The sequence below is a fragment of the Drosophila navojoa genome, chromosome 4, assembly GCF_054131105.1.
Source record: "Drosophila navojoa isolate 15081-1374.11 chromosome 4, UAZ_NAV_1.0, whole genome shotgun sequence".
Lineage (NCBI taxonomy): Eukaryota > Metazoa > Arthropoda > Insecta > Diptera > Drosophilidae > Drosophila > Drosophila navojoa.
Window position 1 is genome coordinate 14,039,722 of NC_142892.1, and position 26,621 is coordinate 14,066,342.

Here is a 26,621-nt window from a genome sequence, read left to right on the forward strand (position 1 = left end):
ACTCTCTCGATGCGCTAACGTCGACGCTGGCGCCGGCGTCACGCTGCGCTGCTTTCGCGTCTATGCACAGCGTCGCAGTCGCAGCGCGGCGCAACTGCTGCATTTTACTGATCAATTTCACTTTCACTAATTATGTCACAATAAAAGCAAATGGCCAAGCGCCTTAATGATCATTAACGTTTATTGAGTGCAAGAGCAAGAGAGCTCATAATCCCAAGCCCGTCTACAACTCATCTGCCTCACTCGCTCTCCCTCCCTCTGCCTGTCTCTCTCTCCCGCTTAGACCACCTGCTGTGGCGCTGTCTAGACAATAAATAGTCTGGCATTTTGTGCTTTTTGGCAATTGCGCAATATTCCTTACGTTGTGTATCATGTAATGTGACGCCCTCTTTTCTGCTGTATATGTGCATGAGATAGCGCAAGCTTTCAAGCTTTTTTAGGGGGTTGCAAAGCTGTGCCGCTAAGGCGTTTGCCGCTTTAATTATATGTAGACTGTATTATCAGCATTTACTACGCATGTCTCGATTTCTGTTATTTCGTTTTGGCTGACTTGAAAAATCTACTACTATTTTTGTGTTTGCTGCGACAACAGACGAAAAGTGTAGCAGAAAGTGCAAGTTAGCGACTGCGCTGCTCTCCGCGACTGCACTGAAGCTTTTTTTGGATTTCTTATGCTCACGCTCTCTTTGCGCTGCAGCTGCGTGTGTAGTCACTCTCTCTCTCTCTCTCTCTCTCTCTCTCTTGCTGATGCTCTCTCTGTGGCTAAATTATTGGAATTGCACAAAGAAAAGTGAATCGTTGAGCGGGAAGCTCAGAGTCACAGATGCTTTTGCATTGGTGTGCGTGCGCTATGCGGCGATTGTGTAAGTTTTTACATTGAGGCAGCAGCAGCAGCAGCAGCAGCGACAGCGACTGAGGCTGAGGCAGCGTGTGCGACTGAAACTGAAATTGAGACTGAGATTAAGTCAAAAACTTGTTTTATGTTAAGCTAGTTGTTGTTGCTACGGCTGTATTTGTTGTTATTGTTGTTGTTGTTGTTGATGCAACGCTTGGCAACAGAGCAGCAGCAGGAGGCAGAGAACATTGCAGCTGGGCCACCCCTAGCAACGATTTACGACCAGAGTAATTAGAGCAGTTGACGTTGCCGTTGGCGCTGATGTTGGCGTCGCTGCAGCAGCGCTGCTGCATTAACTGCATGTGTAAAGCTTTGGCAGCGAGTGCACCGTTGCATTTGTGTGGCTCTCCGTGTGTGTACATGTGTGTGTGTGTGTGTGTGTGTTTTTGTATGTGACTGACCTATCTCAATGCAATGCGAGTTGTGCTGTTGCTTTTGTTACAGACACAAGCACACTCACTCACACATACGCATATGGCAGAGCGAGAGAAACAGACGAACAGACAGACTGACAGACATTTGCGCTCATTTATCTTTTATTTTTATACAGCTTATTCTTGTTGTTGTTGTTATTGTTGTTATAGTAGTTGTAGTTGTTGTCGTCATTTGTAGTTGTTGCTGGCGTGCAGCCATTGTTGTTGCTCGTTCACATCGATTTCAGCTGTTGTTGTTGTTGTTGTTGCTGCTGCTGCTGATGTAGACAACATTTGCATTCATTGTACACTTTGCCCCCTTGTAATGCGTTTTTTATTGCAATATTATTTTTGTTGCAATGCAAAAAATTGTTTAAATGCTCGTTCATAAATTGTTTTCACACGCAATGCAAGCGACGAACTTGTTTTGCTGATCAGCTCAACTTGTTGTTGCTGTTGTTGTTGTTGTTGTTATTGTTGTTGTTGCTCTGATTCTTGTTGTCGTTGGCTTTTTATAGCTGTTAATCACTTTTGCTGTAATTGTTATGAGCCAACTAAACGTGCAGTTTGTGGTGCTTTTTGCTGTTGTTGTTGTTGTTGTTGTTGTTGCTGTTTGGTGTTTTTCTTATTTTTATGGCCAGCATTTTGCATTTAAATGACGCTGCTCTGCGAAACAAGCAGTTAATTAAGATGGTGGAACCATATATACACACATACATACATACTTACATAAATACTTAGACATCTGAAACAGCCCTAAAAATAAGTTGAGCCTAAAATAGCTAACTATTTTAATTGGACTTGCTCTTGTTGTTAAAGGAGTCTCTTGATTAAGTAAATAATAATTAAAACTCCATATGCTTGAAGGCACACAAAATTCTAATCTTCATTTTGAGTTCCAGGAAAATTTATTTAGCACTAGGCCAACGAATCCAAATACAAATAATTTTTAGCATAATCATAGTTGAACAGAATCAATAAGACTATTTACTTTTCAAAACTCATGAGCTTTCTTGACATATTTACATATTTTATTAACTACATACTATATTCTACAAAAATTATATGTAAGTTATCTATTAGAATATATTACTCATCCATTTCTCTAATAGTCTGAAATTTTTCGCTTCTTTTGCAGCCAACAATCCAACAAATGCCAACTTCAACTAAAGTAAACAATAAGTAAGTAAACAATACAATTCGCGTATTAGGACCCAGCCTTAAATAAACACTTAATTTAAAATGTAACGCCAAAAAAAGGCAGTTAAAAATTCATACAAAAGAACAAAAAAAAAAAAAAAAAACCAGAGAAGCAATAACCCAAAAAATACAACAATGCAAAGTAAGGTTTAAAAAAAAAAATCAACTCACGCACGCAGAATTTTTAAACAATTGAAAATATTGTTGAGGTGAGTGTGTGGCCAGAAGGAGCGAAAGAGAAAGAGAGTTGGGGCCAGGTAGTCGAAAAAGTGCGTCGCAAAAAACTGTTAAGTACGTTCATAAACAAATAATGATAATGATGATGATGAATAAGAGACCTACTCAAACAGAGCCACAGAGTGTCGACTAGTTCTATGTAGGAAATCGTAGATTCAGTCCGTGTCCCTAGGCAAACGCACTTGACACTTTGAGTGGCGATGCGAATGGATTTCATGGACGGCCAACTACTAAATATTATGCGAGCCACAGAATATTTGGAGTGTCTGTGTACGCTGGCAGCTAATTAGGCGTTAATTGCAAAAATCAATGCACATAAAAAGAAAAAATTGACGAGTCTTATGCGAAATTAAAATAAAAGTAAAAGAAAGAAGGAAGCGGCCAAAAGAAAATGTTGAACAATTTATAAGACTTCAATTAGCATTATAACGGTACCGACATTTAAGTCAAGTTAACACCTCAACGCACCTTGTTCACTCACCGGGCCCCTTGGACAGGACCTGAGCCCAGAACGTAAAAAAAAAAGCCGCTTAAATCAGCAGTTCAATCAATCAGAAGAATAAAGGTTCTCTTTAAATTAAGAACAAATATTTTAGCTTCTACTTGGTTACTTCGGTTTTCCTTTTGACGAAGACAATGTTGACAGCACAGTGGCTCAGAATTATTGCTTGAGCATTAAAGTCAAATATGAAAAATTACTTGAGTCCTAAAGCTTGCTTTGAAATGAATTGTGAAATGAAAAGTCAAAGGGCTGCAGCTCGTTTTTTTTTTTAATTTTGGACTACAATAGCTTTGATAATTTTAGAACACGCTTGAACTGGAGCTAAACAAATATTTAGCTTGTGTTGCTACACTTTGCAGCCCTGGTCACACTTATCTGCAGCTTGTATTGATTTAACTGCTTCATGTGGTAGCCCTGGTTACTAAGTATTCAAATATTTGAAATTCTACACTAATGTACTTCTCTAAAATTTGACAATTTCGTACCACTGTGCATCGAAATGACAAATGTAAATTGTGGCGGGCTGGCAAAAGGCAAACGCTTGAATTTATTTTATTTTTGTCGGCAATATGCTTAAATAAATTTGAACAACTTCTTCTGCTGCTGCTGCTGCTGCTGCTTGTGTTTCTGCTTCTTTCTCATCTTCTTCAGCTTCTTTTTCGCCTGATCTGCGCACCAGATACGGCCAGGTATATACGTATATATGTAGCAGCAGCTCCCGACTTAATGCAGACTTCTCTTAAAATGCATTTTTGATTGCATTTCATTAGGTTCGTTCGTTTTCTATATCTACCCCTCTCTTACTCACCAGCTCTACCTACCTCCCTCTCTCTCTTGTTCGCTGTCTCTCTTCATTTTTGTATCTTTATTTATTTAATTTTTTTTCGGCTCTTTCGGTCATTTCAAAAATTTATGCACACTTCGCTGCCATTTTGAGGTTGTTCATTTTTTTTTTTGTTCGCCTCTTCGTACACTTCTTATTTATATATATTTATATATATTCCGATATATATACATATATATACTCTTTTTATTTTTTAGCTTTCGTTTTGCGGCTGCTGTTCTTTTGCTTCATTTTTGGCTTTTTTTTTGGCATTTTTAACAAGCGCCGCCAAAAAGGAAGTTTGTTTTTTCTCATTTATTCTTAATATACCCTGTACAAATTGGCAATGCCTGCAATGGGGTATACTGCAAATGTAAGTAATATATAGGAGCTGACAACTTTATTGCCCGAAAGAGCATTAGAATTTCTTTTGACTTTTTACTTCCATTAAAAAATAATTACAAAATAGTTTAAAGAAAACATTTTCGTAAAGGATCTGTAGACATTGTGCGGTATCTGCCAGTCGTTCATTGCTTCACTGTGGCTTGCTGCTTGTTTTTGTTTTCTCTCTGTGTTTTTGTTGTTGTTAAAAGTACGCATAAAGAAAAGCAACTGCGGCGCACAAAATAAATAAAATATATAAACTAAAGCCATGTGCAAAAACTTTTTTCTGTTTGGCTTTCTTCTTCTTATTTTTGTATATATGTATTTGGCTTTATGCGTACCCTATAGAGCAAGGAATATTGATTCTGATATGTGTTTAGCTGCATTTTCTAGAAATAGCAGTAAAATACACACTCCTTATATGAAAACTGGTTTAAAATTTATTTGAGTTAATAATTAAAAACTTGTTCTCGAAAAGGCAAAGAAAATATATTTAAATTGTATTTACACATTCACATATATTTATACATCTTTGAATATATATGAAAGTGTATACAGATTTCGTTTGCATTGAAATTTAAATATTTCGCATGCATGTTTATTTTGTTGTTGTTGTTGTTCCATTTGTTGTTCCATTTGTTGTTGCTCTTCTCAATTCTTGTTGCCGCACCTTTTGTCATCGTACCATGAATCATATATTCATATACACAGATATATATATTTGAGTCGGAACATGCGTGTTCCACTTTAAAAACCAAATGTACATATAGGTAAGTCAGTTAATCGGGATCGTACATTTCCAAACAGCTCGAACAACAATAAAAATAATTGTTTTATAATCCGAGTTTTTGTTTCCATCGTTTTTTTTTTTTTTTCCTCTGGATTTTGGTCACATTTTCATGTTTTGCCATAATAGGATTACAATCCCATAAAATGAAATATATGTAAAGCCCATGAATCATTCTCCGAAAAATAAAGCTATAATAAAATTCAAATTAAATTTTGTTAAATAAAGGGAGATCCAATTATTATTTTTGACACTTTACGCTTGACAGAAGAAAGAGGACGTTTGTCGGGTGGCATTACGTAGGAGATTTACCGAGACTCTAGCTGATCATAATCATGATAATTATGAAGGAAAATATCGCCAAAAATGATTATGCATTATCATAAAAATAAACATCATTATAATAATAATCATTAACATTTAATTGTCATTTAAAATCGTTTTCATTAACACCAACATGCTTATGATAGCTCTTAATATTATTGTCATAATCATGATGAACAATATAACTATTATATTAAATTAAATATATATAACATAAATAAATAACAGTTTTTAAATCATTTTACAAATTTGATTGAATACTTAAAAAAAATGAGAATATTAAATATAAAAAATTACATACACACATAATACATAATACAAATTAAAATATATATACATTATTAAATTCATAAAAATATAATATGTACTTAATATTAAAACAAAATAAAATACACCTTGCACAGCCACTGATCAGCAGGAGCTCCGAAGGGCGACTAAAGCAGCTCAGCCCCAGGCTCGCCTTTTATACACCAGCCAACGTCACTCGAAATAGAAAAATAAACTCAAGAGCCCTTCTCTGAGTCGATTTGCGTTTTCTGTGAACTGAGTCAATTTCGGCGCTTACTTTGAGTAACTGGAAAGAGTAAGGAAATGTAGAGTATGGAAATGTTATAGACAAAGAGACTAGAGATCAGAGACTCAAGAATCGACTCAAGTCTTCAGCCCGAAGCAAATTATGCTCTCTACATTTATAGTGTATAAAACTGTCATTATAAACATATAAAATGCGAGTTCAATTATAATAATATACATATACATATATACAATACAGACGATACATATACATGTATAAATGCTCTTCATATACATATGTAAATGTGATAAACAAATTTTGTTTGAGACCTTTTTTTTTGTGGGTATTCTCTTGCTTCCGTCGCGTCGGTCTAAAGTTTTGTTCAAAAATGAATATAAATAAATAAGCGAAATAAATTCGCAACAAAATAAACCGCTCAACTTTGTTGTTGTGTGTTGAATTGGTTTTAATTTCGGTATTCGGTTTTCGGCTTTCGGTGTGAAGGTCAAAGTCAAGGCGACAAAGCCGGAGAAACATATATATAAATATCAACAATAACAACAACTACAACAAAAGCAACAAAACTGCTGATAGCCACTCGAATATGAAGTTGAGCAGGGAATGTGACGCATCTAAGGAGCTACTTTGCCCCATGACTATCCTATTACCTACTATATATGGATATAATGATATATATGTATATTTTTTATGCGCTGCAGGTGATTCAAGTTGTTTATAATTTTAACTAATTGAAAAATAATATCTATATATAAACGTATCACGCCTTTGAAAGCTGTTCCTTCATCTTGGTGTTAGTCATTCGACTATGGTAAAAAAAAAAAACAAAACAAAACAATTATAATTAATTATATATTGATTCTTATAATAGACATTTTTAAAAAGAACTCTGTTCTATTTGGTTTTTAATAGTATTCCTTAAATTAGCTCTGATCTCTGAGTTCGATACGATCATATATGATGATGATGATCTACATATATGTATGTATATTAGAGTCTTGCATACAGTTCGAGAACAAAGCCTTGATGAAAGTTGTTCTACAAATAGAACTATGGACAAAAGAGTATTCTACATAATAGATTATTACTTCTTTGTACTATAGATCATCCGGGTGTGTCTTCCTATATTCTATGCCACAAAAATAATTTATTTTCTTGACTTTTTGCTCATATGCCCAAAATGTTGGGCATATTCTCAAGCCATCTGCCCATTTCTATTTCGAAAATAGAATACTTTTCCACAGCCGTTTTCAACAAAATGGACAAAGAGAAAAAACTTGGTGAGCTTCTCGACTAATAATAAATGGCCACATAAAGCAAGAGTTGCAGACAAGTTCTAAATGATTTCTATGCTAAAAGTGAAATGTGGCTAAACCACTTTTTTTTCCAACTTAGCTCATTATGAAGATGGTAGCATGATAATGGCCGGCACTGGGACTCCAGCCACGACTCTGACTCCGACTTGGGCTGGGGCTGGGTCTGGGGCTGCCAGCAACAACAATTCTTAGCTTGACTTCGACTTTGACTCTGTTGTGGCTTTTGCTTTATGCTAGTCTGCAATTTACTTTCAATGCTGCTTCTAAGCGGCAACAACAATTGTTGTTGTAGCTTTCTACAGTGGCTTTTGTTGGCTGGCACTTGTTGCCGCTTGTCAGCAACTGTTGTCGCTGTTGTCGGTGTTGTCGGTGTTGCCTGTGTGTCTGGTTTGTTGCATGTTGGCATGCAGCGGCAACTGAGCTGCTTGGCATGCAATTTGCAATAGTTGCGCTTGCGCAATTCAAATGCACACACAAACACAAACACACACACACACACATACACACACCTGAGCTAAACAAGATCGCGTAATAACTTAGTCAGCAACAACAGCAGCAGCCGCAGCCGCAGCAGTTACGTCGTCTTGGCCAAGACGGAAGACGGAAGATGTGGCAAGCACTTGGCTGCTGCCCCCAACTGCCGCTGCTCCGCCTCTGCCAGCTGAGCAGCTGGCGTGGCCACAAAAACCGGAAAAACGACACGCACTGAGTGTGGCAAGCACCAAGTCGCCGTCGTCGTCAACCGCCTTCAACGTATTTCCCATCGATATATCGATTCTAGGCATCAATATTTATCACCCAGCTCAATTGAAATGGAAACCCAGGGTGTGCGAGTGACTGTGACTAGGTTTCGTAAAAGGCTTTAATTGCATTGATTATGATTGACATGAGCAAATCAGCAGCAAATCAAACCCATCTAGTATCTATATCGAGTGTCACATTTATGTAAGCAGCAATACAAATTGAGCAGCAATTAACAAACAAATTAAACCGAATTTAAAACAATAATAGACAAACACACGCACACACATACACACTCATGCATAGGTTGCTTAAGGCGTGCAGCACGGGCAGCTAGCGGCTCGTTCAGTGACCAGGATGAGTTCAATGTGCTTTACCTGTCCTCAATGGTCAGGTACTTGGGCAGCATTCTCTCCTCTCAACTGTGTGGAACTGGTAGCTGGGCAGCCAACCAACCAACCAACCAAGCAGCTAGCCAAGTAGCCAACCAGTCTGCCCTTCTTGGCCAAGTGCATAGGCCAACTGCAGCAGAGGCAACGCAATCTGCTTTGCATATTTGCCAACTGCAATTGCAACTGCAACTGCAACGAATGGGGCATTCATATCACTTTAAATGTTTGCTATCAAGTGTAATCAGCAAATTGCAGTTAGCGGCTTAGCTTACAGCACAAACTGAACATAAAATAAACACAATTTCGAATTCTAGATGAATCTAGCTGAATGAAACTTTTTAACAGTCACATCTTGGGCTGCTTGCGATTGCAGTCGCTGCACTGTTAATGTTAGCATTGAAGTCTATGTTATATATCAATAGGCTTAACAGCTTAACATAGACAACAACTGTTAAGTCTAAACAAATTCGAATTATGCAGAGCAAAAGCTAAAATCTTTTTAGCAACTGTTCAAATTCGAAGAACGCAAAATAAGTTTGCGTAAAATGCGCAATTGCTTTTAAACTCTCAGCGGAACGACTAATCCTATACCCTATAGCAGCCAAAAATGATATCAAATTCTAACAGCATGGCCTGAACGTATATATAGATAGATATGTACATATAATGAGCACTCTAGATATTACGAGTATATTATGTAGCATAAAGCGTCTGTATCTGTACATTCCATTTATGATTGCATCTCATCCAGTTGCCATCTCTTTCGCACTCGAGCGTAGCAGGTTTCACTTTCATTATCAGCTCAGTTATTTCGATAAGATTTCGACTGCAGCAACTGCGCTTGCAGAGAAAGGCAGAGAAAGTGTGCGAAAGAGAGGCAGGGGCATGAAAGGGGAGCGTGGTCTAGCAGAACTTTATTGTGTCATAGCTTTTTATACATATTATAATAGCTATTCCACATACTATATGCACATGCCGCATAGAAGTGGGGCCATTAAACAAGTTGAGACTCTCTAAAATAGCAGCAACAACAACAACAAAATGCGAATATTTTTTTTGGCTGACATTGAAATTGTTGACAACAAACAAACAAAAAATAGACAAAAAGCAAAAGAAATCAAATAAAATAAATGCCAGCAAGAGATACGAACCAAATGCGATCTATACAAACTGTTTTAATATTTGCTTTTGCAAGCAGTTATTGAAATTTATTAAATGATTATACATATATTATATATAGTTTAGCATTCTAATGTGTCAATCTTGATTAATGATCTAATCTTTAGCTTGCTATATATATTTTTATATATTGAAAACTATTTCTAGCGCTTTAAGACTTTCAGAAAATATTTTGCATTAAAATTATTAAAGTATATGATTGGATAAATTCTCCAAAAATTGCAATAATTTCAATTGGGAATTCCTTTACAGTATACTATGTTTTATTATTAGAAGCCATAAACAAAAGTTTCTAATCAATTAACCTTGAAAGCTTATCACAAAAAAACGTTTTTTTCGGCAAAAAAAAAAAATTTTTGATTGCAATTTTTGCTTTTACTTTTTTTTGTTTCATATTTTTGATATGGACTGTACAAATTGTGTTACTATATATGCATATATATAACTGTAGCTGTAGCTGTAGCTGTGCGCTGCGTTTTGTTGACGCACTGTGTATATGTATACATTCTCTGTCTGAGTGTGTGTGTGTGCATGAGCTGATAAGCCGCTGTCTCAGTCACAGCGACTGCGACTGCGACTGCTGCTGCTGCTGCCGCCGCCTTCCAGTATTTACTTTGAACGCGCTTTTAATTGGTTTTTTGTGCTACAATTTTTTTTATTTATATATATTTTTGTATAGATTTTTATTTTTTCCCCGTTGCGCTTTTTGCAGTCTGCGTTTGAGCTTCGTTCGCTTAGTTTGATTTTTAACGCCCCACAGCGAACGTGATTTGCTGTTTAGTGAATTGGAAATTGAATGATTTAGAATCGATTACCGAATAGATAGTAACTACAAGGTATAAAATTGAATAGTGATTATCTGAGTGTATTAGAGTAAATATAGACAAAGTATTAATGGTACGTTTATATGCAAATACATGTGGCGTTAAATATTATGTTGCCTAGCCAAAAGGCGCGTGCGTGCAAAAGACCTTTCTACGCAATTCTCACGTGTGGCGTATGCAGAAAATTACTGATGTTGATATAAGTAATTTATATTTCTAAAAATATAAATATTCCTTTTTATTATTTATATTATGTTTAATTATTGCAAAAATAAATCATTTTATTATATTAATTCTTTTCTTTCTGATCTGTTTGCTGCCCTTAGATAACACTGCCATATTGCAACACTGAAGTAACTGACAACAAACAACGCGAACAACAACCAAAACTACCTCGTTGCTGGCCAGGCACGACAACATTAAGCGCACATACAACAACACACACCACACAAGCCCAATTGCTTCTTGGTCAGGGAGCAGACGGATTGTCTTTGAGAGATTTCAGTTGATGCATTTCCAATGTAGTTGCAGCCGCCACTTGCTTAAATAAAATGGAACAACAAATATCCCAGAGTCACTAAACAACATACAAAAGAAGAAGCAGCAGTTAGGGAACTGCAAGCAAGTAAAGCGCTCTGAGTTAGGATCAGTTCAAGCAACAGCAGTAGCAGTCAGCCGGAGCGTTCCACATTACGTATACGCAACGTGCAGCATGAGCAAGAGTCAGGGCGATGTTGAGGCGCCGCCTGTGGTGGATGCAGCTGCTGCAGCCAATGGACAACAGAAGCAGTCGAGGCCCAGCAATGGCCACGCCCATCAGCAGCAACAGCAGCAGCAGACGAATGGCAATGGCTACCATCAGAACGGGGGCGGCAGGCGTGACTCGACGCAGGCCTTTACGCCGCTGCTCGCACAGCACAACAGCACGAATGGGGGTGATGTGAGCACTGCCACGCCCACAGCGCCCACGACAATGCTGTACGAGAGCACGCCGAGCAACAACAACGAGTGGAAGGCGTCGGAGGACATCAACAACCTGAAGAACGGGCTGCTGAGCAACAACAATGGCAACGGGCACAGTCTGCGCGAAAAGTATGCGCACGAGCAGGCACCACTGACTGGCGGCTACAAGCTGCCTCCCGGCGGCGGCGCCGGTGGCGGGGCACGCGGCAGTGAATCCGAGGAATCCGACTTTGATTCGGATCTGAATGGCTGCGGCGATGAGGGCTCCAATTGTGGACTCTTTGGCTGCCGGCCACGCTGGGCGCGTCGCTTTGCCTCGACGCACGTGTTCATGGTGGTGTTCCTGCTGGCCTACATACTGCAGGGCATGTACATGACGTACTTCGTCTCCGTGATCACCACCATCGAGAAGCTCTTCCAGATCAAGTCGAAGACGACGGGCTTTCTGCTCAGCGCCAGCGAGATGGGCCAGATCAGCACTGCGATGCTGCTCACCTATTTCGCGGGGCGTGGCCACCGACCACGCTGGATCGCCTGCGGCATGGTGCTGTTCTCCATCGCGGCCTTCGCCTGTGCCCTGCCCCACTTCATTTTCGGCGAGCAGCTGATGCAGTCGAGCGTGTTCCTGCAGCCACAGACGCCGGCCATCAGCGCCGCCTCGTCGCCCCTGTGGAGCAATGCCACAGATCCGAATCTCTGCACGCTGGGCGGCAACGGCACACTGGCTGGCAACGAATGCAATGAGCAGCGCCAGCTGGAGCAAGCCTCGCACTCCAAGATCACGGTCATCGTGCTCTGCATCTTCTTTGGCAGTCTGCTCAGCTCGGGCATCGGGCAGACGGCTGTGGCCACCCTGGGCATACCCTACATCGATGACAACGTGGGCAGCAAGCAGTCGCCCATGTACATGGCCGTTACGATTGGCATGCGCATCCTGGGCCCCGCCTCCGGCTTCATTGTGGGCAGCTTCTGCACGCGCTGGTATGTGAACTTTGCCAATCCGGGCTTCGATGCCAGCGATCCGCGCTGGATTGGCGCCTGGTGGCTGGGACCCGTTGCCATCGGCAGCCTCATGCTGCTCGCCTCCATTGCCATGTTCTCGTTTCCCAAGCAGCTGCGCGGCAAGCAACAGACCCAGGCAGCTGCCGCCATTGCTGCCGCTGCACCCGAGCCGGAGGAGAAACCCAAGCTGAAGGGTAAGCGGAACTACGATTAATATTGAAGAGAAATAATCTATGTAATCCTCTCTAGACTTCCCCAAGACTGTGCGCCGCCAGCTGAGCAACGATATACTCATGTTTCGCACAGCCTCGTGCGTCTTTCACCTGCTGCCCATTGCGGGACTCTACACATTTCTGCCCAAGTATCTGGAGACGCAGTTCCGACTGGCCACCTACGATGCGAACATGATCGCCGCCTTCTGTGGCATTCTCGTCATGGGCATTGGCATCGTCATCTCAGGTCTATTCATATTGAAGCGCAAGCCAACGGCTCGCGGCGTTGCCGCCTGGATCGCCTTCACAGCGCTGGTCTACTCCGCCGGCATGATTATACTCATGTTCATCGGCTGCAGCACCAACGATTTTGCTGGCTACAAGCCGGGCGATGCCAACAGGTGGGAGTAGCAGCTCACGATCAGTGAATCTGAGAACAGTGACTCATGATATTCCCTTCTCTTTTGTAGCCCCGCCATGATTGAGCCCGCCTGCAGCGCCGTGCTCAACTGTACCTGTGATAAGGAGAACTTCGCGCCCATTTGCGGCACCGATGGCAAAATGTACATCTCGGCCTGCCATGCCGGCTGCAGCAGCTCCCAGCTGCGTTTCAGCGACAATCGCACACTCTACACCGATTGTGCTTGCATTCCAAATGGTAAATTCTGACATGTGAATCCATTGCTTGACACTCATATTAAATATTTACCACATTTCAGTTGCTGAGGCAGTCACTGGTTACTGTGATAATAACTGCAAGAACTTCATCTACTTTATAGCGATTTTTGCCATTTGCGTATTTATGCATTCCACCTCCGAGGTGGGCAGCATGCTGCTCGTCATGCGCTGTACACATCCTAAAGGTAAGTTCAAGCTCAGCGATCATACATTTTGTTGCCTATCCACCAGGCGCCGAGTCTAATCTCATGAACTTTACGTTCCCTAACTAGATAAAGCCATGGCCATGGGCGTCATCCAGTCAGCCATTGGCCTGTTTGGTAATGTTCCTTGCCCGATTATCTATGGCGCTGTGGTGGACTCGGCCTGTCTCATCTGGAAATCGGTTTGTGGCAAACATGGCGCCTGTTCGCTCTACGATGCGGATACCTTCCGGCAATACTTTTTGGGTAAGTTCAGAAACTCCATCAACGGGTAACAGGCACTGCAATTCTCTGTCTACTGCAGGCATTACGGCTGGCATTATGTTTTTGGCGTTCCTCATGGATTTGGTCGTTTGGCGGAAGGCGCATCGCATTGATATAGCGCCGGATCAGCAGGACGGTACAACGAATGCGACAGCTACACGTTTCGATGTTTCCGACTCCAAGCAACCCATTGCACCGCCACCGGATACGACGGTCTGAGTCGTGCAAATACGAAAAAGAGGAACAACAAAAACCAACCCAAACCCACAAACACATACACATTGCAAGATTTCCAATAAATGTTTACCTTAATTGTTAATTAGTTATCATTTTGTCTAGTTTTTTAGCGTAGTGCAAGAGTTATGTATTTAGTTAAGTGGTCATATCTGGACCTCAATTAAAATTATAAATGCGCTCATACATAAAATACGTACGTACATGCTTATAACATACAATTATATATATATAAACAAATTATTCATGTAAATCTCAACGTTATAGAAATTTAGAAATTGTCTAACTACATCTGTTTAGAGTTACATCTAATATAATTATATCAGCGACCATAATTTACAAGTAAAACATTTATTATATACATATACACACAATACGAAAATCTATATAACTTTATGTATGTTTTTATGTATGTATCAAATTATATTATATATACATTTAATATATAGTTGCAACCTATCTGTGGTAGTTAAATTTTAGTTAAAATTCAAAATAAATGTATAAGTTTGTCATATAAAAGATATACGAAAAGAAATTAATGGAAATATAAATTATGTCTAAAGTGTAACGATTGTTTGGCATTTGAATTTAAACCTGCTGCTCAGTCTATCGATAATGCACTTATCGATAGCACGTGCATGACGTTCAAGTTAACAGACTGTAAGCTAACAGCCTACTGACTTGGCATTCAGCTGTTAGACATAAAAGCTTCGTTCGGTAACAAAACCAGAGAGAAAAATTTCGTATGTAGATTATAAATTGTTTACAAACTCAAAGTTTGTTATCAAATAGCAGCTGAGCACGAAAGTGAGCGCTACGATATCATTGACATCATGAACGTGCTGAAACACTTTAAGAAAGGTAAGTTTCAATGTCACCTAAACGTCTCAATACGTCGGTTTCACGTTACCGATATTTTTGAGACAGTTACAAAACGTAGTTTCCCATGACACACATCAGAGACCATTCACCTATCTGCTCTGCCTTATGCATGCGTCACGAACAGGTTCGCCCAAGCCTGAGCTGCCAAATGATGGAGTCTTGCGCCTCTACCTTATGCGGTTTTGCCCCTACTCCCAGCGCGCTTCGCTGGTGCTGGCTGCCAAACATATTCCACATCACAAGATCTACATTGATCTGTCCGAGAAACCCGAGTGGTACACCGACTTCAGTCCACTGGGCAAGGTGCCAGCAATTCAGTTAACTGCTGTGCCTGGCCAACCGGCTCTCGTGGAATCTTTAGTCATCGCCGAGTATCTGGATGAGCTGTACCCGGTGCGTCGGCTGCTTCCCGAAGATCCCTTGCAGAAGGCTCAAGATAAAATACTCATTCAGCGCCTGTCCCCAGCTATCGATGCCGTGTATCCCGTGTTGTTCACCAAAGATCCACCAGAGGATGCATTGCCTAATTTCGAGAATGCTTTGGATGTATTCGAGCAGGAGCTGACCAAGCGTGCAACGCCCTACTTTGGTGGCGCCCAAATTGGAATGGTTGACTATATGATCTGGCCTTGGTTCGAACGATTTCCAGCACTCAAGCATGTAGTGCCCGGGGAATATGAACTGGACAGAGCTCGCTATGCTAAACTACTCGATTGGGTTGATCTGATGGAAAAAGATGAGGCTATCAAGGAAATAGCGCTGGATAGCGAGACGCATGCCCAATTCATGGTCACGCGCCAGGAAGGCCAGCCCAACTATGATATAGCTTTCCCAGTTGCTACAGAAGAACTCATGGAATAATTCAGGCCCAATAATAAATTACTCTTGAAATGTGATCTTATAAGTCTTGGTGTAATGTGCCTCAATATCATTGATATTCCCATGGCCTTTTTCTTACAGGTTCAACGAGAGTTTTAAAAGAGAAACCTGTTAAGGGAACCCAAGTATAATCGTGCTCTTAAAGATTAGCTCAAACATATTTATTGCTCCCTTAAATATGGACACAGCTTAAGCATCCTTGACCAAAAGATTATAGTTGGGTTTGCCGGCGCTGCGCGTGCGCAAAAACTCAGCCTGCACCTCGGCTTCCATATAGAAGGCCATCACAGCAGGATCACGTTTCATACGCTCTCGCCACTCCGTCTGCAAGGCAACGATGATATTTGAGAGCATCAGTTGACAGATTTAAACACTCACCAGCTTTGGGAAACGTTTTTCGTCATAGTTGTAGTCGTCACCGCGCTGTAGCTGCAGCAGCTCCAGCCGCTCACACCAGGGCCAAATCATGTAATCCAATATGCCCGTCTGTTCGCCGCCAAAGAAGAGCGTGCCACGCCTGCTCAGCTCTCGCTCGTATATATCAAGCCCACTCCAGAAGGGTTCCAGGTCGCCGCCATCGGAGGCCTTAAAGAAGGCGCCAAGAACGGGACCAAAGCGTTCGATGAGCAGCTTCTCCTGCACCTTTTTCAGCGGATCACGTGGGTATAGCGGACGCAGTGGGTACTGCTCGTCCAGGTACTCGCATATCAGCAACGACTCGGTAAGGACTGGCGGACCTGGCTCGCGCACTAGCTCCAGCGCTGGGACTTTGCCCTCGGGATTCTTTTCGAACAGCCAGTCTGGCTTCTCTGTGAGATTTATATAAATGCTGTGATAGGGTATCTGTTTGGCATCTAGCACCAGATGCACGCGCTGGGCAAAGGGGCAGAAGCGCATGGAGTAGAGCCTTAAGATGCCATCCTCGGGCACATCGGGCGTCCCAGAGCCTGAAGATTAGATTTGTTGAGCAAGTAGAACCGACTGCGTTGCTGCTTACCTTTTGCCAAGTGTCTGCCGCTGCTCATGATGTGTGCTGCTTGATGCGAGACGCAACTGGTGCTTGGAGCTCAGTTAATCAGCACCTTTATAAGGTTTTCAATTGAGGTGCCCTTCGCCGAAAGGTGTGCATTACCGTGGCTGAACTTGGTGGGCTGTGTGTGAACCTTTGGGGGTGTATTGCGGCGTGTGACACACATAAAACCGGTACAGTGAAGCCTGTCTAAGTTGCTATAACTAGACATGTAGATAATATTTTTGGATGTTCCACAAACATTCAAGCTGATCAAAAATATTCAATTCTTTATTTGTATAAACTCAAAATGTTTTGCATTAACTCCGATCAAAATAGATCACAAAAGTGTACAACAACGAGATTAATCTGTGATTATGGCTCAAGCAAGCATATCGTAGTTGGCATTGCCGGCTTTGCGGGTGCGCCAGAACTCCACGTGCTGCTCAGGCGTGACATAGAACGACTTAACCCACTCATCCTTCAACATTAGCTCAATCCAGGCATTGAGCTTGGCGAACCGTTTGACATCAAAATTATAGCGATCCTCGAGTACAAACTTGATCACAGGCAGACGCTCAAACCAGGGCCAGATCATGTAGTCCACGAAGCCTGGCTTGCTGCCAGAGAAATAGGCCGAGCCACGCTTTCCCAGCTCCTCCTCAAATATATCGAAAGCAGTCCAGAGCTCATCAGGTTCTGCATTGTGCACTATAATCTTCATAAAGTTGCTGGTCACAGCTCCAAAGCGCTCTACTAGGATTTTGTCCTGGGCACGCTGCAGTGGATCCTTGGGGAGCAGTGGATTCTCTGGATACTTCTCATCGAGATATTCTACAATGATGAGCGACTCAATCAGAGCCGGCTGATTGCGTTCGCCAACCAAATGCAGTGCCGGCACCTTCAGCAGAGGACTATAGTCCACCAGCCACTCGGGCTTCTCCGTTAGATTAATGTAAATGATGTGGTGAGGCACCTTTTTGGCATTCAGCGTCAAATGAGCACGCTGGGCATATGGGCAAAAGCGCATAGAATATAGCCGGGGCACACCATCATCAGGCAACGCCGGCCGTGGAGAACCTACAACATTAACATTTCAATTTTGATTAGTCATTCTATAAAAATAACCGATAAGAATGTCTCGCAATATTTCTGGATACTTCAAACTTGTTTCTTTCCAAAGAACACGCAGAGAATGAGTGATTATTTTATCTAATGAATGACGTACCTTTCGCCAAATGCTTGCCAGCACTCATAATTAATGGTTGAAGTTTGATGCGGCCAAAGAAAGACGTTTTGCAAAAAAAATTAATTAACTCCTTGTCCAGCAATTGACTCGCCTGCTCACAAATGTTAAAGGCAACTAAATAAGAAAGCGCCGTTGCTCTTACTTAAATGACATTGATTGCAAAAATGTTAAGAGTCGAACATTTTCTCTCAGTTGCCATAGCTGGCATATGTGAAATTCCTTTTAGGTAAGGCCGTTCAGGCAAATGCAAAGAGCAACCGATAGTGAGCGACAAACAAACATTCGTTATGAAATACGTGAGCGTAGCGGCTGCTCTTTGCGCTTAACATTAAATATGGCGCGCTCCAACTGTTACGTTCTTTACATTCCATATTTGCGAACTCTCTCTCTCTCCCTTATTCAGTCTCTCTTAAATTGTTGCGCTGCTTTATGCTTATTTAAAAACGATTTCTTGTTGTTTATTATGCGAATAAAACGCGTTTGCTACATATTCGGTTTTAGTTGTACACCACTTTCGTATTTAAGTATGTAGGTGTATTTGCATTTGTATTTGTTTTCGCATACACATACGCGCATCCATTTAATTAGTTAAGAATCACGATGATTTGCAAATACATACGTATGTATATATGTATACATAGTTATGTATGTTGCTTTGTATATATGTATATATGTATATTTTAATATTTGTAGAGGGGAAATTCCGCTTTACAACTTTTAGATTTTAATTGAATTGTCAACTACTAAGTACACACATTTAGATACATAAGTAGTTATTTTTTGTAATTTTTCAAAAATGTTCGATTCGGCGGCCCTTCAAAAAAATTAACTTATCCTATTTACAAAATGCTTAAAAACTCTACCCAACGAAGTGTTTATAAATATATAAAAAATATATATGCAGCAAAAAACACAAAATATGTGATACATATAAAACATTCAAATGAGTTTAAGCTATTATTATTTGAATTAAAAAATAATTGAAAGCTGCTTTTCAGTTTAAAATTGAAAAAACATTCATTGGACTCAAAAGATCTCTAACAATAATTCCATCAAAATTAGTTAGATAATTCTTGTTGAAGTTTTTAGTTCAATCACTAAACAAAAATGTTTGACTCGAATATTACATTTGATATAAACTCTTATTTTTTTGTAAATTGTTTCAAATGTTTGGGATTCGCTATAATTGCGCCTTTTGCTGTTCGCGAGTGGGGAATAAAGTTTAAAACTACAATAGATTTTAAAATACTACAGAGTTAAAGTATTAATCGTATGTTTTTGTTTGTTTTGCATCGTTGCCTGACGATTCCGATCCTAAGTTTCGTTTACAGTTTCGTTTTAAGCTGTAGTTTTTTGTTTTAGTTAATTTCAATTCTCATTTGGTATTTTGTTTTTTTTCTTTCTTTTGTTGCTCTATAAAATATGCTGTGTTTGCTGCATTTTGATCACGGTTCTTGCTGTTTCGTATAAATAATTTTTATAATTTGTTTTTTGTTTTTGATTTCTGGAACGACTTGATTTTGTTCAAAAAATGTTCATCTTATTGCTTCTCTCACTCGTGGCCTGACTGCTGGTGGTCTTGTTGTTGCTCTAGTTGTTGTTGTTGTTGTCATTGGAGTTGTGCTTCTGCCTGGGCTCATGCGGTTGAGCTGTTGGCCAGCCCCGGTGATGCGGTCGTGGCGCCATTTCCCCTGCTGCTAAGGCCTTGTCCTTGTCCACCACCCAGCCGGCTGGCACTCAAATACTTTTTATGCACCACAGCAGCTGCGGCTCCTGGCGAGTTGGCGACTGCCGAGCTGACGACTGTGTGCTGCATTTGGCCAATGGAGGCAGTAGAAGAATTGTTGTTGTTGTTGTTGCTGCTGCTGCTGCTGTGAACAGAGTGAACAGAGAGTTCAACAATTGCTCGATTAAGCAGAGCTTTATCACACACACCCCTTCTGTTCGCCATCCTTTTTGCTATTGAACATGGCTAGCTCGATTTCCGTGTGCTGGCTATTCATATGACGCACCCACTCCGCAGGCGTTTCAAAGGAACTGCAACGAAACGAAACGCTATATATTGACATTTGGTTTGCAATGCCATTCGATCTTACGTGGAGCAGAGATCGCAGAGCAGTGTCACATGATCCATGTTGTTCTCCTGTTGCTGTTGTGCATGCGAATGAGGGATGGGAAGAGTTAAGGGCTTGTCCAACACACCAATGGATCCAACGGCACTCACCGACACTCTGCGTCGCTTCTTTGGCACATAGGTCTTCAATGCTCTCAGCGCCAGATTGCTATTGGCTGCGGAGCTGCTGCTGCTGCCCGTGCCGCTCACACTGCTGCCCATCACATTGCTCGTTGGCTCGGCAGCATGGGTGCCCAGGTGACGCACAAGCATTTTGGTATCTTCAAACGACTTCTGGCAGATCTCACAAACGAGTAGCTTGAAATTGTTGTAATCACGTAACGTATGCTCCTCGGAATCGTCCTGAGGCGTCGAGTTTGCCTCCAGCTTGACAGCGTTCATCTTAAAGTCCAGCGGCTGCTTCGGCGACAGCTGCGCCTCCTGGCTCAGGTCGTGGTTGTCGTTTGGCAGCGCTCCTGACTGATTGCCCGTTGACCAATCGGTTGGCTCCTGCTTAATGGTCAGAAAACTATGCGGATGTGGGGGCGTGGCCAGGCGTGGTGCTGTCGTTACTTCATAAGACTTGACCACATGCTCATAGTGCGGGGCATCGTGGCCAAAGTATTCGTGGGGTGGGGCTACAAATAGACAGAAATCCGATTATACAAGTACTGTTCTTTCAGAGTACCAAAGTTTTACCTCGCTCACAGGATCGCTCGCGGCGCAGACGTCTCTCGTAGACCATGCCCACATCGTCTCTTTCTCGCTCGCACAGTGGCTCCTCAACCATACGTTCACGTTCTACATAATCCGAACGGCGTAATGTGGAGTCCGCTGGTTCGGTGGCCGGCGCAGCCAGTGGGCAGCTGTTGCAGCCGACTTCTGTGCAAATGGACATTTGTTGTGGTGGTGGTGCAGCCACTGTAGTTGTAACTGCTGTCGCTGATTGTGGTAGACTTTCGACTTGGCTCGCTGCTGTATAGCAGCACTTGTCCTCCGGATCAATAGCTACTTCCTTGTTAACAGAGATGCCGCCGGCAATCAGCTTGCTGCTGCTCGCCACGCTGAGCAAACCCGTGTGGCTAGCAATTTTTGGTGACTTCACAATCACCGGACTGTCCTTTGGCATTACGGAAGCACCCAAGCCGCGAAATTGTTGATGATGATGGTGCTGATGCTGATGGGGATGCGTATGTGCATGTGGATGCGTATGCAGATGATCTAGAGAGTAACGAGCCGAGCTGCTGCTGCTGCTACTGCTGCTGGGCTTGTTGTTGTACATATCACCGGGAAGCTGTGCGGACGACATAGGCGGTGGTGGCGGAGGCGGCGCCAGTGAAGAACGTGTGCCATTCGAAACATACAAAGCACTGGGCTCACGCTGATGATGCAGGTGGTGTCCACTGCCGGTAGCACCGCTTGCAGTGCTCGTCCGGCAAAGGCCGCGTATCTTCAGTATTTCTCCGCCGCGCAGCACTTCATTTAAGATATCATTGGAGACCGTTGCTTCGCCACTGTACATATACTGCACAAGGATTTGTATGGCACGATGACTCAGATCAGGCGGAAGCACTATATAGAGAACGCCATTGGGCGCTGTAATTGGCGCCGTCTCAAACATGGTGGCAAAGAACTGGCTGCAGGAGCTCAAAATAAATTTGTGCGCTGATATGCCCACTGTGGGTATATCTGAATTGATGCCACTGTTGTTATACGAACTGTATAGCATAACGTCGGCAAACTTTTCATTTCTGCGTGTTGATAAAGGAACTTGATTAGCTTAACTACTTTCCCTCAATAAATGTGTACTTACTTGTAGAGCGTCGCAATGGAAGTGTTCAAATAGGACAAATGCGAGTCCCATTTCAGATGATAATTCTCGGCGGCCATTTTCGCGGCCGTTAAGCGTTAGTCGAACGCAACTGTTGTCGTCTATTTGGTAGGTACAATACAAAAAAAAAGAAATACAAAATCAATAATAAAATCGATAAGTGGCGCGCAAAAATGAACAAACTAGTGAACGTTGCGCAACACTGCAATTGCGTTGCTATCGAAACTTCTATCGAACTATCAAGTTGTGTTTGTTTTGATGCACTCTGTGTGAGCGTTGGGAAAATTTTGTTTATACTTTTTGTTTACAATGTCCACGTGTTCACAATTTGATAATCGTCTTATAGAACTAGTGCGTTCCAATCCCAGTTTATATGAACGCGAAGTGCGTAAGTCACCTTATGATTCCAGTAAGAAAAAGAAAACTGAATTGTGGTGCAGCATCGCAACATCCTTAAAAACTGATGGTTAGTGAGTGTTCTATGCAATCTTTATGAGATTATATATTAAAAGTTTCAAATCGTTAGTCAACACCTGCATAACACGATGGAATTTCATTCGGGAGAAGTTTCGCAAAGAACTGCTGAAGGATCACTCCGATTGGGACTTTTTGCCCAAGCTACAGTTCATTGCACAACCCAAACACCACAGCAACAATGGCCATCACATTGGTGAACGACAAGTTGTTAATAGAACGGCACCTCTAACTGCTAATTGGAATTCGCAAGGCACCGAGGAGCTCATCGAAAACGATGAGGAAGATGCGCTGCAGGAGGCAATGGATGAACAGCATGCATCTACAGTTAATGTGCAACCACCGCTAGCAACAGCAGCACCACCACCGTCTGACACATCGTTCAGTGACGGCGCCATGAAACGCATTGAGGCTCTGCTGCAGGGCTTGGGCGCCAATCGTAGTAAGGCTGAGAAAAAGATTGTGGCCTATTTGTGCAAATGCAATCTGCGTGCTCTCAACGACGAGCAAATCGATGATATATTTATTTAAATAAGTCTTGAGTATGTAAGTCGAATTGTAAGTATCTTATTTCACTCTTAGGAGGTATTGGGCGCAAAAATCGAAGTCACAAAGCAACTCCAACTATGACGCAGTTAGTTGAGAGGTCTGACTGCTGGTCAAAGAGTGCGCGCGCAAGCAATAACATGTCCAATAACCATGTCTGGCTGGTTTGGGTGGGTGGGTTGGTGTTTGGGTGTGTGAGTAGACGACGCCAAACAAGCATTTAGTTTATTAATTTCGATGACACTGTCCTGCATGGTTACTAGTGTAAGGGCAACGCAGTGCACTAGGCCCACCCCAATCACTTACAACACCCCACTAACTGCCGCTCTATCAGCTAATATGAACCACTAATACTTCATGCATCATGCCCGTCGTCGCCCACCTTTCTAAAGTTGATGTGTGTGTAGTAGCTGTAGCGCATTAACACCACATTATCGATTGATTTGGGCAAAGGCACGCACAAAAATCGATAAGCATGCAAAGCCAATGCAAAGTAATGTATATATATACATATATATATAAATATAGTTCAATTATTTAAATACTGTTCAACTGCATATTAGTTACGGCAAAATTATAAACTCTTTTATTCATTGCTAATAAAGGATTTCTTTTTAAAAATACGCGCCTAAATTGTAATGTGTGTGTGTGCGGTCGGGTGAGTATATTTAATGTGTGTATGATACATGTATGATTCACCTTATTCTTTCCTTTTGTTCCGATTACTTGTAACGGTCAAAACAAATTTACAGTCACTTTCTGATTAACTTCGTATGTTATTTGTTATTGTTACTCTTCTTTTACAACAATAATGGTAGACACAAGCAAAAACACGGCGACGTTATATGTTGCGCAGCGCGTCCAAAGCTCTCGCTTGTCAGCGTACTAATGCCCAGAGAATAGGACTTTCAGTTTAGTCCTGGCCAGTCGCACACATACAAAGCGTCAGACAAAAGACCGATGAGAGCAACAGCGAGAGAACGTGAGCATAAGAGAGCGCGCCGTGCACTCACGTGCGCATTGTTATTGTTGTGGTTGGTTTGAAGTAACACACACACTCACATACACAGCCACTAACACAGAACGCGCGTAAATTGATTTTTCTTATCGATTTGTTGTTTTAGTAGCTGCATTTTTTTTTTTTTTTTAAATTGGCTGCGGCTGCGCTTTGGCTTCAATTGTGGGAACTTCTTGTGCGAGCTTTTTATTGATCTCCTCCTTCTCCAGTTGCATTTGTGTGGCCGTTGAGGTATCCTGTTTAAATAGCTCGCGCAGAAGCATTGTTGCATAAACAGCTGTTGGCAAAGTAAACTCCAACAGCAGAGCCGTATAGCAGTTCTCTGACTCAGGGGGCTCAGGTGTAACCTCAATGTTTTTCAACTGCTCCCAGTCCGAGGCTATCAGTGTGTCCTCGTGTGTGCTGTATCGACGAAAACTCCATTTCAAGTCGTCCGTTTGTATGAGCAGTTTACGATAGGCACCGCCAAGAGCATAGGTTTTCTCCTTGTGTCGCAATTGCTCCGACGTTAACCCTACCTCCGCGAGCATCTCCTCATACCAAGCGCCACACTCATTGCTCGGATATGTTATATCGTAGCCAGGAAGTGGGAGTACTACATCTGACAATTTATATTTGCCTCCGGCTATGTCCTCATCTGTGAGTGGGCGAACTTTACGTTTAAATATGGACTCCTCTTCCAGCGGACTGTCACCTACACCTTCCAACACATCCTCTATGATTTCGTCGGTTCCAGCTGACGGCACAGTCTCCTCTGGAGCTTGAACCTGCTGACCATTCTCTTCCTCGACGTAAACCAAGTCTCCAGGAATCAATTTTAATCCAAACTCTCTGATTCGTCGCGAGGCGATGCGATTGAAGATCAGACTCTGATAAGCATGAGGGTATAGGAGTAGCATATTACGTGGAATGCGGCGCAGAGCTGCAGCGTAATCGTTCTCGCCATACGTGGCCAAGCCGTCCAAGAGCTTCTTTTCAATGAACTTATTTCCATGGAACATGGCTGCAGCAGCAGCTGAATCCCGATTCTCCCACCAAGCCTCACGTATAGCGCGCATAAACTCCAAATCATTGTCACGTGGCTTTAATATCAACTCACAGGCCAGCTTGTAATCGCGTTTGAGCAGTGCCACGCCCACCTCATGAGTGGGTACACTCGCGCTATTGCCAAACCGCTGCAGGCCATAATAGTTGATAAATCCGCGCTCTTTTAGTGACTCCAATGCCTGCTCGATGTGCTCTCGAGGATGTGTAATGTGGCGCAGTGCAATACGGAAGCGATTGCCCTTAAGATCGCCCAGCTTCAACGTTTCAGGCCGGAAGGAAAAGTTACCAATGAAAACATTGCCTATACCTCGCGCAGCATTCGCGATGGCCTCGGGAGTACGACGTTTAATGCAAAATCGTTGCGTGGTTTTTGCGCGTTTATCTTTGGTGCCACAATAGTTCACCTGCGATGGATGCAGACTGTTGATAAATATGTGGAAATTATCTGATATTAATCTGGAACGCACTTAGATATGTCGGAACTCACGTCAAGCGATTTGCTATCGTTGAAGCCACCTCACTCGTATCCATATTGACTTTGTGCACCAGAAAACTAACAAAGTCATGTGGAAAACTCCAACGGCTATCAGCTACCAGTTAAATACGAAAAAATTAAGATTTGATTTATGTCTTGAAGAAATAACTTACAGCGGCCTGGTTTGGGCTTTGCTATGCGTATTATTTTCTGCTCTTCCACCTGTTGATTTGCTGGCTGCTCAATTGTTTTGGATACCAATTTGTTCCTGTAGAGCTGTTTCACAAGGTGATGGATTAGAGTACGTTCCTGCTTAGTAAGGTTGCTAACGTTTATATCCACTTTCTGTTCACTCTTATTATCATATTTGGCTGTGGACAAGTCGGCTATTTGCTGCCACATTTCTTTGTCAATGATTGGGGCCAGCTTTTCGCGCCATTCGTCTAATACCACCGGATCCACGGCTGCAAATAGTAAATTTTTTAAATTTCATACTAATTTTCCTTAACTTTAGCTACAAACGTTCAATTTCCGCCTTTGGCACGCTTAAATCATTCAGCTGTAGCACGTGCCCGTCAGTGTCGATTTCGTTGACATGGAAATCGGAGAAACGAGACTTCAGAATGCCCGTAAAGCCTGCAATGTCTGCATTTGTGAATTCCGTAATGCCCACCTGATTCTCAAGCAGTGTGCACTTCTGCTGTGGTACTCTGCAAGGAAAGCCGGTGAGTACTTTGAAATCTTAGAAATATAAAACTTCACCTGTTGACTGATTGTGACTGGCCATTGCTATGTTTTGAGTGCTCTTTCTTTTGTCCACGCCAATTGTGCTTGTTATACGGTTTGGATTGGAAATTCCGACGTCCTCGTCCTCGTCCACGTTCTTTACCCATTTTTAATTGTTTATACAAACGTTTCTTAGTGTTCTTATTCCTTGACAATATCGATATATACTGTTACCCACGTTTCGATAACTTTAGCCATTCACACAAG

The 26,621-nt window shown here is 42.1% G+C and overlaps 7 protein-coding genes across 21 annotated transcripts in view; 3 read left to right on the top strand and 4 right to left on the bottom strand.

Annotated features, from left to right (window-relative positions):
* The window catches only part of Oatp74D (Organic anion transporting polypeptide 74D), a 28,471-nt gene extending 14,356 nt beyond the window's left edge, over positions 1-14,115 (top strand). For 3 of the 6 annotated variants that reach the window (XM_089259745.1, XM_089259746.1, XM_030385223.2), the window contains 7 exons: positions 2,447-2,490; positions 10,876-12,708; positions 12,764-13,127; positions 13,197-13,384; positions 13,446-13,589; positions 13,677-13,853; positions 13,912-14,115. In XM_089259745.1, the coding sequence (XP_089115871.1) occupies positions 11,262-12,708; positions 12,764-13,127; positions 13,197-13,384; positions 13,446-13,589; positions 13,677-13,853; positions 13,912-14,090 (2,499 nt within the window). In that variant the 5' untranslated portion in view covers positions 2,447-2,490; positions 10,876-11,261 and the 3' untranslated portion in view covers positions 14,091-14,115. Of the gene's footprint in view, positions 1-2,446; positions 2,491-10,402; positions 10,599-10,875; positions 12,709-12,763; positions 13,128-13,196; positions 13,385-13,445; positions 13,590-13,676; positions 13,854-13,911 lie in introns of those variants that run through there. The other 3 variants (XM_018100022.3, XM_089259748.1, XM_089259747.1) reach the window with 3 other exon arrangements.
* On the bottom strand, positions 1,538-23,923 carry LOC108650752 (uncharacterized). Of its 9 annotated transcripts, XM_089259752.1 has the most exons (7): positions 23,788-23,923; positions 22,051-22,169; positions 20,937-21,988; positions 20,349-20,875; positions 20,221-20,273; positions 20,054-20,161; positions 18,898-19,995 (listed from the first exon to the last, which is right to left on the bottom strand). In XM_089259752.1, the coding sequence occupies exons 2-7, from the start codon at positions 22,125-22,127 to the stop codon at positions 19,761-19,763; spliced, it is 2,052 nt and encodes a 683-aa protein (XP_089115878.1). In that variant the 5' UTR covers positions 22,128-22,169; positions 23,788-23,923; the 3' UTR covers positions 18,898-19,760. The 9 variants fall into 9 exon arrangements, with proteins under 9 accessions (XP_089115880.1, XP_089115879.1, XP_089115878.1 ...); XM_089259754.1 differs by lacking the exon at positions 18,898-19,995 and adding an exon at positions 1,538-1,583 and having other exon boundaries at positions 20,060-20,161; positions 20,221-20,875; XM_089259753.1 differs by lacking the exon at positions 18,898-19,995 and adding an exon at positions 1,538-1,586 and having other exon boundaries at positions 20,060-20,161; positions 20,221-20,875.
* On the top strand, positions 14,774-15,883 carry GstO2 (Glutathione S transferase O2). Its single transcript, XM_018100049.3, has 2 exons — positions 14,774-14,966; positions 15,112-15,883. Exons 1-2 carry the CDS (start codon positions 14,939-14,941, stop codon positions 15,846-15,848), a joined length of 765 nt encoding a protein of 254 aa, XP_017955538.1. The 5' UTR covers positions 14,774-14,938; the 3' UTR covers positions 15,849-15,883.
* On the bottom strand, positions 16,006-17,114 carry se (sepia). The gene is made up of 3 exons (XM_018100050.3): positions 16,864-17,114; positions 16,245-16,813; positions 16,006-16,190 (listed from the first exon to the last, which is right to left on the bottom strand). The coding sequence occupies exons 1-3, from the start codon at positions 16,889-16,891 to the stop codon at positions 16,056-16,058; spliced, it is 732 nt and encodes a 243-aa protein (XP_017955539.1). The 5' UTR covers positions 16,892-17,114; the 3' UTR covers positions 16,006-16,055.
* On the bottom strand, positions 17,139-18,365 carry GstO3 (Glutathione S transferase O3). 2 transcript variants are annotated; one of them, XM_089259756.1, is made up of 2 exons: positions 18,104-18,365; positions 17,139-17,990 (listed from the first exon to the last, which is right to left on the bottom strand). In XM_089259756.1, exon 2 carries the CDS (start codon positions 17,903-17,905, stop codon positions 17,258-17,260), a length of 648 nt encoding a protein of 215 aa, XP_089115882.1. In that variant the 5' UTR covers positions 17,906-17,990; positions 18,104-18,365; the 3' UTR covers positions 17,139-17,257. The 2 variants fall into 2 exon arrangements, with proteins under 2 accessions (XP_089115882.1, XP_017955540.1); XM_018100051.3 differs by having other exon boundaries at positions 17,139-17,955; positions 18,104-18,346.
* LOC108650777 (uncharacterized) lies at positions 22,213-23,098 on the top strand. The gene is made up of 2 exons (XM_018100057.3): positions 22,213-22,534; positions 22,595-23,098. Exons 1-2 carry the CDS (start codon positions 22,378-22,380, stop codon positions 23,071-23,073), a joined length of 636 nt encoding a protein of 211 aa, XP_017955546.1. The 5' UTR covers positions 22,213-22,377; the 3' UTR covers positions 23,074-23,098.
* Positions 23,652-26,593, bottom strand: Pus7 (pseudouridine synthase 7). Its single transcript, XM_018100029.3, has 5 exons — positions 26,391-26,593; positions 26,151-26,338; positions 25,802-26,092; positions 25,641-25,743; positions 23,652-25,573 (listed from the first exon to the last, which is right to left on the bottom strand). Exons 1-5 carry the CDS (start codon positions 26,519-26,521, stop codon positions 24,235-24,237), a joined length of 2,052 nt encoding a protein of 683 aa, XP_017955518.1. The 5' UTR covers positions 26,522-26,593; the 3' UTR covers positions 23,652-24,234.
* Positions 26,594-26,621: the final 28 nt, after the last annotated feature.